This window comes from Pneumocystis murina, assembly GCF_000349005.2.
Source record: "Pneumocystis murina B123 chromosome Unknown supercont1.8, whole genome shotgun sequence".
Classification (NCBI taxonomy): Eukaryota; Fungi; Ascomycota; class Pneumocystomycetes; order Pneumocystales; family Pneumocystaceae; genus Pneumocystis; species Pneumocystis murina.
In genome coordinates this window covers 440137-450634 of record NW_017802366.1, presented here as the reverse complement: position 1 = coordinate 450634, position 10498 = coordinate 440137, and the positions used below count along the sequence as shown (strand labels likewise).

Genomic DNA, 10498 nt, shown 5'->3' with positions numbered 1-10498 from the left:
ATTTAATAAAAACTCCCTCCTAATCTATCATCTTCAATAAAAATCATCCAAAACATTCATTTATCATTTTTATTACTAAAAAAAACCCTAAATCTCCATCTAATATCTCATTTCTAATAAAATACCTCTCCAAACTTCCACTTAATCTCTTAAATTTAATAAAAACTTTAATCTACTATCTTCAATAAAATCATCCAAAACATTCATTTATCATTTTTATTAATAAAAAACCCTAAATCTCTATCTAATATCTCATTTCCAATAAATATCTCTCTAAACTTCCTTCTAATCTCTTAAATTTAATAAAAACCCCCTCCTAATCTATCATCTTCAATAAATTCTTCCAAAATCTCATCTCTAATAAAAACTTCTTTAAACTTTCTTATCATCTTTAACAATTCTCCACTAACTCTCGGGCTTTTTTCTCCATTTTTCCTATAATTAAACGGCAATTCTCAATTTTTATTTCATTATTCTAGATTAAAAATCTACACCTCATTCTTCTACATCTTCTTCTATATTATATATAAACAATGGATATATGCACTTTTTCATTCTAATCTCTTTTTTCATTCTTTTTACAACATTCCCATAACAATCACTCCCAACAACATGATTTTTATCATTTCCGGAACTCTTATTTTCATTCCTTCATTCGGTTTCACTTCTTCCTCTTTCTCTTCCTCTTTTTGTGTTTCTGTTTCTTTACTTGAATCACTCGTACATCTCGTAGGTTTGCATTTTCGCATCGACGTCAATGTCACCGTTGATGTCACTGTAGATGTACTTGTCAACGTACTCGTATGCAACGATGTACTCGTCACCCATGTATCTGTCGTCTGAACTAATGTACATTCTTCCGTTACCTTCCCTCCATCTACCGACTCTGTCGTCGTTGCCGTCGTTGTCGTCGTCGTCGTCGTCGTCGTTGTTGTTGTCGTCGTCGTCGTTGTCGTTGCTGTCGTCGTCGTTGTCTGTGTCGCCGTTGATATCACCGTATGATGCGGTGTAACTTTTAATCCTTCTATTCCTTCACACAACTTGTCTATTTCTTTACAGGCCGCTTCACACCCTGGACAATCCTTTCTAAACCCGCAGTCTCCTTGTAAACCTTTACATTTCTCTTTCAATTCTAAATACAATTCCAATGCTCTCGCCGTTGCAACAAATGCCTTCTTTTCTGGTTCTGATACTTCTCCACTTACAAATGTTCTCCGAACAAGTATAACATTACTCGTGTTTGTCGTTCCACTTGGTGTTGATCCTCCTGGTGCTGGTGGCCCTGCTGGTGTTCCTCCTGATGGCCCTGATGGCCCTGCTGGCCCTGCTGGTGGTGTTCCTGGTGCTGGTGGTGGTACTGGTACAGGTGCCCCTCCTGGTGTTCCTCCTGGTGCTGCTGGTGGTACTGGTAGTGGTGCCCCTCCTGATGTTGGTTGTGCTGGCGGTGCTAGTGTTGGTGCTGGTACTGGTACGCCTCCTGGTGTTGGTTGTGCTGGTGCTGGTGGCTGTACCGGTGGTCCCACTGGTTTAGGAACACTGCCATCTTGAGCCTTTGATCCTCCACCTTGTCCATTTTGTTCAGGTCTTGATAATACTAACTTAGCTTCCTTCGCAAATTTTTCTGATTCCTGTTTCACCTTTTCGTATTCATCTTTCTTCTTCTCTAATTCATCTTTCTCATTATCCAGTTTATTTTTTAGGGTTGGACATTTTTCTTTTACTTTTTTAACCAACTTTTTGCAAAGTTCTTCTTTCTTAGCATCTTCACATAGACTATTCAATGTTTGATTCCCTTCTTTTTTCCATTCAGTACAATGTTTTCCTAATGTTTCTTTACATTTAGTTTCATCGCTTAAACTACCTTTCAATTTATGCGTCAACTCATTCTCCAATTTTAACTTTTCAAAGAATGGCTTGCATTTCTCTTCTAGTTCTAAACAGACTCCTTTTCTACCCGCATTGTTTGTTTTTTTCAACCTATCTGGACAATTTTCTATATATTGATGACAATATGGATCAAACAACGTGCAGAGTTCTTCAACCAATGTTTCATTTCTTTTTCCATTTTCAATTTTTTCTATAATTTTTCCAATGTCCATGTTATTTTTTAAAAAAAGACACTCATTTTCTGTTTGTTCTACCATAAAACTACATGTTTCTTCTCGTAAAGCACATGAAACACTAAAATCTTCTTTTCCTCTTCTAGATAATTCCTCACATTCTTTCTTTAATACTGCCGTACAATTTCCTTGAGTTCTTAATGCATCATCTCCTCTTTTTAATAATCTTTTTCTCAATTCTTCTGTAACTTTTAAATATTCACATCGTCTATTCAGTGTATCACATTTCTCATGATTCAAATATGAATCACTTTCAAGATCTTTGCACTTCTTCTTCAATTCTACACAATCTTCCTTTCTTGGAAAATCTCTTCTCAAATTTAAAACTACTTCTAATTCTTCCGATTGAAGAATTACATCATCTAAAAGTTCATAACATAGTTTAGTTGGTAGATGACACTTTGTAAAGTATCTTCTATCCTCCTTAAGTTTTGTATAATTACCTACTACCGATTTTTGACATTTTTCAAGATTCTCAGTAACCAATTCTAAATCACCAATAAGCCCTTTCAATCCTTCTTGAAAGTATCTATTCAACACCCTATCTTGTCCCTTTTTATAGCATGCTACTCTTACATTTTCACATGCTTTTCCAATTTTATTCGTACATACACCTTCTAAATGGAAACATTCCGATTCAAACTTTATACAATCTTCCCTACTAACCAATTTTGATACCTGTCCCCATGAAAAATAATCTGATTCTTTATCTTTTTCAAATTCCGTAGACAATCCTTTCAGGTAAAGTTCTAATTTAAAATTCGTACATCTATCTTCTACTTCTACTAATTCTTTGCATCTATCCTCTTTATCTTTATCTCCACATAATTCTTCTAATCCATAATCTAGGTGTTTAAAAGATTCACAATCTTCTAACGCTTTTTTGCATTTTTCTCCCTCATCTTTTCCATTCCTTTCTTTGATCAACAATAATGCTAAATCTCGCAACGTCTTATATTTTGGTTTTCCAACAATAATTCCCTTAGCTTCTTCTTTTTTATAAAGATTTTCCACTTCAATCTTTTCCGGAAATCTTGGTTTTTCTTTAACCGGACTAAAATCTAATTTTGGTCCTTCATATTCAATCCCTTTTCCCTTACATTTATTCTTGACTTTATCACATTTTGTATCCTTACAACTTGATCCATAAAAATAACACTTTTCAAGATATTCTTGGCATTTTTCCATTAATTCATTATCTTTAAGTTCCGTTTCTAAAGACTTACAACTATCTTGATGACTCCCTTTAAGCCCATTACACGTCTTATCTGAATTAAAACATGAAAATATTAATTCATCACTATATTCACTTAATCCTTGACAAATTTCTTTCATTCTTTTTTTACATTCATCTGTATCATTAACTTTCCCTTCAAGAGCTCTAAAAAGAATTTCTTTTGTCACTCCTTGACGTCTCCGTCCATAACATCTATCTCTCAACTTAACGCACTTCTCTTCAAGATTACTTGGATCTGCTTCTTCTAATAATAGACATTTTTCTTCATATTTTCTACATTTTTCATCTGTTAGGTTATTCAATTCTTTTTCAAGTTCTGTTTTAAAAGCATCCAATTCAGTTTTAACTTTATCTTTCAGATCTCCACATTTTTTGTCTATATTTTCACAAAGTCCCTTAACTTTGACATCCACACTCTCCAATTTTCCATCTATTTTCTTCAATTCCTCACAATATTGTTTGAGGTCTGCCTTGCATTTATTATCATTATTATAACCACTTTTCACAATTAAACCCAAAACCTGTTCCTCCTTAATCTCATCATTTCCTGCTGCTTGTCCTGCTGCTTGCCTCTTAACCGGCTGTGCCATCGCCGCCTCTTTCTGGGCGACTTCCTCTACCCATCGCTTGTCCCTGAGTAGCATATGACTGGGTAAATCAAATGTAGATCTTGAAATAATTCTTTCAAAATAACCATACATTTTAATTTTTTATGATAAGCATACATTTCCTTAATCTTTTATGATAAGCTTGGACTTTACCCTATAAAGCAAAATCGCGGGGTAAAATTGCGGGGTAAAATAATCAAAATTTCAGTTCCCAATTCTTCATGCTTTATTAAAAATTTATACATCATTCTTCTATATCTTATATATTATATATAAACGATGGATATATGCACTTTTTCGTTCTAATCACTTTTTTCATTCATTTTAGAACATTCTCATAACAATCATTCCCAACATTATCTTTATCATTTCTGGAACTCTTATTTTCATTCCCTTGTTTTTTTTAGTTCCTTCTCTTTCGAATTTCTTTATTAGAACTTATTCTAGATTTTAGAGTTATATTTCCATATAGATACAATGTATTTACGTATTTATGTTACTTAGATGATATAATGTTTTCTTCATTTGTTATTGTCTCCCAAACTAATTGAAATAAGATTCATATTTTTTATTTTTACTATTTTTCAGATATTTTAATCTTTAAATTTTGTTTTTATATTACTTATTATATTTTTTAATTAATTATATATATAATTTTGTCATTTACGTTTTTTAGTTTTTTTTTAGTTTTTGTCTTATTTTTATTCTTTATGCGAAACACAAAATTTAATGCTTTTCTAATTTTTTATTGTGTATAATATTTTTTTTTAAACTATCAATTTTTATTTATAAATTTTTTTTAAAAATTTTCAATAAATAATTTTAATTCTAAAGTATGCGTAGGTTCTATTTTTATCATTATCCAGATTTTTAGGAAACAATTCAATCTCTATGTCCTAAATTATAATTTTAACAAATATATTCTCAGTTTTTTATATTATTTTTAATTTAATCAATGATTTTAAAAGTCTTAATTCTAATTTTAAGTCTACTATATTATATTTAAAAACATTCAAATATAATATTATATGATAAATGTAAAAAAATCTATAGAAAAATCGAATTTCCTTTTTTAAAATAATTTATTAGGTTTCTTTTTAACTTTATTATAATAATGAGTTTTTTTTTATGATTAAAAACAAAAAATATCTTTATTGTATATAACCTTTTCTGATATTGGAGATATTAAGCTTAGTTGAAAATTCTTAATTTTTGAATTTGAACATAATTTTTTTGTTAAATTCTAAAAAAGTTAAATACCATCTTTTGAAATATGTTGAATAATAAAAATAAAAAAAAGATATATAGTATTATATAACAGAAAAAAAGAAATTTTATGTTTTTTATATATTATATATTTAAAATTATACAAAAATTAAATTTTTAAATTTTAGAAAATTTTAATATTATTAAATAAACAGTTGATTAATAAACTATTATTTAGAATATTCTTTATATTCTATATGTTTCGCGTTTATATGTATTTTAAATAGTCTTTTTAAAATATTTAAACCTATATGTATTTTAGATTTTAGTAAAAATTATAATTAAGATTGATATAGAATTAATTCTCTAAATTATTCATATTTTGTTATAAATTTAAGTTTTTATATGTTTTATAAAAAAAGTATAGATATTCATTTTTGAAACAACTATAATAAAAATAAACTCTAATCCTATATCTTTTATTTAAATTGTCTAATTCATTTGAGTTTTAGGTAATATACAGAAAAATACGTGTTTTAATATTTTTTATATTAAATCTAAAAAGGGCTTGGCCGGGGATTGAACCCGGGACCTCGCGCAAAATATGCTTAGGTTATTACCCTAAGCGCGAATCATACCACTAGACCACCAAGCCATATTATTAATTAAGGCTTTCTTATTGAAATATTTGTTATTGAATTTATTAAAATAAAATGTTAAATTTTATATTTTTATTTTAATAATATTTTTTTAATTATATCAACTATAAACCATTGAGCTCTTACAATTTGTTTTTATATTCTATATATATGATGAAATTTTATTAAAAAATATATTTTAATTATTTTATATTTTTTTAGATAAATGTCACAATAGGAGATATATTTATATGAAAATGCTTTTATTAATAAATATTCATGTCTTTAGAATAATATATTTTTATTAGATATAATCTATAATTTTCTCATGAACAAATAAAATCAAATAAGATAGTAATTATATTATACATGTTTTCTAAAATTATATAATTATAATATATTTGTTTTTTCAGTAATTTATTGCTTTAGAAATCAATTTGTTTGATGTTTATTAAATTCTTAATATATAGGCATTTTTATGATTTGTTTTGGAAATTATGAATTTCTTTTTCTAAAAGAAAATTAGCAACCTCTACATCAAATATACGTCTAATAGAATGACGAAATTCATTTTCCAATCTCTGCAATTGAAGGCCCATATCTCCTGTTTGAAACTTTTTTCTTTCTTTGTTCAATATGGATATTTCATCTTGTAAATCTAAAAGATGTGTCTCTAGTTGTTGTAAATAATGTTCAAGTTGTTTGACATGTAATAGCCAAGAATTTTTTCCAAATTCTTCTAAGAGTCGAAGATTTTCGATCCTTCCTTTTAAAAATTCGGATGCAACTAAACTTTTATTTATTGCATGGATCCATAATTTTTTATCGGATGTTACAGGCTCTTTAAAAGATGTATAACGTGATAAATCAATAGCATCAAGTTTATAACCATTTTCTATACGTTCAAGCTCTGATTTAATTAACATAGATGATGGATTCCATTCAGTATATTTGCAAACTAATGGATGAAGAGGCTGATCCACTGGAACTTCTTCGGCAATAAGTATATCTACTTCTGTTCTTTCTTTTTTAGATAAATTTCCGTCATAATCTATATGGATTTATTAGAACTTGACATAAAACTATATAAAATTCATAGGCATCTTACATGGTAAAGAATCATGAAAATATATATTTACCATTTTTTAAAATTAAAAATATCGTCGAATTTTAAAATTTATAATTATGAAATTACGAGATTTATTAGTTTTAACAGTAATTTTTTTAGGATATAAAGCAATTTTTATTTTCATTTGTACTTTATCATCTTTTTTAAATGTTTATGATACTTCAACTTTATTCGTTTTGAAACAACCCGAAAATATTTTACAACGAATCATAACATCATTAGTACGTTGGGATAACATATATTTCATAACATTAGCGCATCGTGGACTATTATTTGAACAAGAATGGGCATTTGGTCCAGGGTTCCCTTATCTCGTTCGCTTATTTACAGGTTTCTTTTCAACTAAAAGTGGATTTCCTCATTTTATAACATAAATATAGACAGCATATTTTTAGATAAATCTCTTTATAACTATGCTCTTGTTTCAATTATTATTTCGCATTTATTTCACTTTTTTTCTATCTTCATTCTTTACCATCTTACTTTTAAAATCTATAAGTCGCGAGATATGGCAATAGTTACTTCACTTCTTTATCTCATATCCCCTTCTGGAATATTTCTTTCAGCTGGATATTCCGAAAGTTTATTTTCGTTTGTTACATTTCTTGGCTTCATTTTTTTTGAAGAGGGTTATAATTTTTTAGCAGCACTAACATGGTGTATAGCATCAACAATTAGAAGCAATGGTATTCTTTGGTCCATTTTTTTCTTGAACTCTGTATTTGTATATATATATAAGTTCCTGAAATCCCCAAGATTTTGTTTATTTTTTAAAATAGTGAAATTTGGAATTTATAGTACAATTGTTTGTACTGGTTTTTTTTGGATTCAATATCATGCTTATATTAAATTTTGCCGGAAAAAGAAACAACGCAATTGGTGTTTTAAAAGAATTCCTTCTATATACTCATTTGTTCAAAGTTATTATTGGTAAGTTTATTGTTTTATAAAGAAATATTCTAATGTGATAGGAATATTGGCTTTTTTAAATATTTTACAGTACCTCAGATTCCGAATTTTATATTAGCATTTCCTTCTATTTATCTTTCTATAAGATCAGGAACTTATTTTTTAATGAGTAAAAATAGAGTTCAAAAATTTACTGGAAAATTAGATCTTTATTATATTGCACAATTATTATTGACCATATTATGTATATGTGTGATGCATATTCAAGTATTTACCAGAATGATTTCTTGTTTACCAGGCATATATTGGTGGTTAGCTAACTATTTATTAAATGTTCGATAATGTTTTTTATTTAAATAACGCATCTGATAAAAAAAAGGATAAACCTATATATTGGGTAAAAGTTTGGGTTCTATATGGTATGGTTCAAGCAGTTTTGTTTGGCGCATTTTTGCCTCCTGCATAATTCAAAGAGTTAGTAATATTAGTTAAATATATAATCTTATTTAATAAATTTGTTATAGAGTGTCATCTATACTTAAATTAATATTTGTTTAGGTTCATTGTTTTCATAATTTAATTCTAATATAATGCTATTAAGAATAATTAATACTTTCTTTTTTTTTATAAATATGTATTAATAAATTAAAATATTAAAATATATAGATAAATATTTCTAATTTGATCATTTATTCTACATATTTATGCTAAATGTAGAATATATGTATATATATAGTATTTCAGATAATTTTTTTAATTTATAAATTATAGAATATTAACAATCGAATTAAAACTATGGACTTAATAATATAAATTAGATAATATTATAATATGGTACTGATTTTTTTTTATTTTTATAGTTAAATAAAAACCCAGTACTAATAGAATATTTTATTGAAAATATTTTAATGAATATATTAGTTATGTTTCCGAAAAAATTAAAGTGTACATGGTTCTTCATTATCGATCATTCCTCGTCCTAAATACCAATTTTCATTAATTAGTTGCCCTTCTGTTTTATCCCAATATTCGACTTTTGTTTCTGGTTTACAATCTAAATCCAATATTTTTATATCAAAAACTTCCTCATGCAAAAAAATAACATAAATTGTACAATCACAAAAAGTCATGCTTAATGCCCTTGGAGAACTAGTTTGCAAATATTTTAAATGATCAATTAGTTGTGAATGTTGAAAATAAAGGGTTAAATTTGTTTCTATATTCTTTTCTTTTAAATATTTTTTTAAGATATATTATACTTCAAACCTGATTATATATATGATTTTTTATTAAAATAGCTCTTACGGATTTCTGAATTCTAACCTTATTTCCTGATGCTAAATCTAAAGGACAATATCTTATACCGTTTGTCGTAAGATCTCCACGAAATCTTCTGAGAGCACATGTTCTACATGATTTCCAACCATTTGGTGCTAACATTGATTGAGTTAACCATTTTGGCTAATATTTTAAAATTATGTGTAAAACAATAGGATAGAACAAACTTTAAATTCTATTGTACTTTTTGGAAAATCTGAAGATAAATCTCTTAATAAAATTGCGTGTGTCTCGTTAATGTCTAATAAAGTATTTTCGTATTTTTTTTTTCTTTTGTTTTTTTGAGTAAGATAAATATTAAAAATTTTTAATGAGACGTTTTCCAATACAATAGGTTCAATAGTTAATATATAACGGTCGAAAGGCTCATGAAAGAGGGGAGTCACAACCCTTTGTATGAAATTTATATTTTCTAGTGTAGAAACTGGATGGTGCATCTTTTTTATTCTCAAAACTTTATTTATCTTTAAAAATTAATAATTCATAATATTTCTTTTCGAATAATTTACAAAAAAAGAATCATTTCCCGTATATTTAAATATAATATTACGGTTTCCTTCTGAGAAATATGCCCAATCATCAGGATTAATTTTTTTTAGTCGATTAATATTCATGAATGAAATTATCTTTTAACGATAAATAGACATATATTATATTAATACAACATATAATTATTAAAAATACAACATATCCATATTACATATAATTATTATATAATCAATTTTCTAATCGTTTTCTTACAACTCTTTCATATTTATCAACATCAATGTTTCCTGCACTCCAAAAAAGAATAGCTTTTAAAATATAGCCCTCTATTATGCACATACGTTTCGAGAGGGAAAAGCGTTTCCATGACATATTAATAGATACTTGTTCAATTATTCCTATAACAAAAACCCAGTCACCAATATCAAATCGTAAATTGGAGAGAAGAAATGAAACATCCACTTCAATCGCATAAGTTGAGTGGAAAATAAGAGCTCTTGAAGATACTGGATCATAATCTGAAACACTAAATATAAATAAATCGAAAATTAAAAATAATATTTTTTAATATTACCATCCTAAAAGTCGAACTTTTTTTCCACAAAAAAGAGATACATCTGAGTAAATGTCTGAAAGAAGGGCAATATTAGAGGCAATAGGCCCACGAATTACATCTTCCTGCATGACATATAAATATAATTATGTCTATAGAAATATTAGTATTAAATCTTTTAGTACTAATAAACAAGCCTTAAGAATATATATCTACTTTATTTAAAGAGAGAAGAATGACATGCTGATAATATATATATAATTTTGATATATTT

At 27.3% G+C, this 10498-nt stretch overlaps 5 protein-coding genes and 1 non-coding gene across 6 annotated transcripts; 1 reads left to right on the top strand and 5 right to left on the bottom strand.

The window, feature by feature from the left end:
* Nucleotides 1-578: 578 nt before the first annotated feature.
* Nucleotides 579-4058, bottom strand: PNEG_01847 (hypothetical protein; the record flags this gene model as incomplete). The annotated part of the gene is made up of 1 exon (XM_019757735.1): nt 579-4058. One exon carries the CDS (start codon nt 4056-4058, stop codon nt 579-581), a length of 3480 nt encoding a protein of 1159 aa, XP_019613307.1.
* A 1677-nt stretch (nt 4059-5735) lies between these two features.
* On the bottom strand, nt 5736-5826 carry PNEG_05030. Its single transcript has one exon. It is a non-coding gene; the product is annotated as a tRNA-Pro (tRNA).
* A 400-nt stretch (nt 5827-6226) lies between these two features.
* PNEG_01845 (hypothetical protein) lies at nt 6227-6951 on the bottom strand (the record flags this gene model as incomplete). The annotated part of the gene is made up of 2 exons (XM_007875626.1): nt 6227-6860; nt 6918-6951. 2 exons carry the CDS (start codon nt 6949-6951, stop codon nt 6286-6288), a joined length of 609 nt encoding a protein of 202 aa, XP_007873817.1. The 3' UTR covers nt 6227-6285.
* Nucleotides 6952-6994: 43 nt separating this feature from the next.
* Nucleotides 6995-8313, top strand: PNEG_01844 (hypothetical protein; the record flags this gene model as incomplete). The annotated part of the gene is made up of 4 exons (XM_007875625.2): nt 6995-7268; nt 7319-7868; nt 7910-8180; nt 8227-8313. 4 exons carry the CDS (start codon nt 6995-6997, stop codon nt 8311-8313), a joined length of 1182 nt encoding a protein of 393 aa, XP_007873816.1.
* Nucleotides 8314-8785: 472 nt separating this feature from the next.
* On the bottom strand, nt 8786-9799 carry PNEG_01843 (hypothetical protein; the record flags this gene model as incomplete). The annotated part of the gene is made up of 4 exons (XM_007875624.1): nt 8786-9070; nt 9114-9308; nt 9353-9649; nt 9695-9799. 4 exons carry the CDS (start codon nt 9797-9799, stop codon nt 8786-8788), a joined length of 882 nt encoding a protein of 293 aa, XP_007873815.1.
* Nucleotides 9800-9902: 103 nt separating this feature from the next.
* Nucleotides 9903-10355, bottom strand: PNEG_01842 (hypothetical protein; the record flags this gene model as incomplete). The annotated part of the gene is made up of 2 exons (XM_007875623.2): nt 9903-10197; nt 10246-10355. The coding sequence occupies 2 exons, from the start codon at nt 10353-10355 to the stop codon at nt 9903-9905; spliced, it is 405 nt and encodes a 134-aa protein (XP_007873814.1).
* Between the last annotated feature and the right edge of the window lie 143 nt (nt 10356-10498).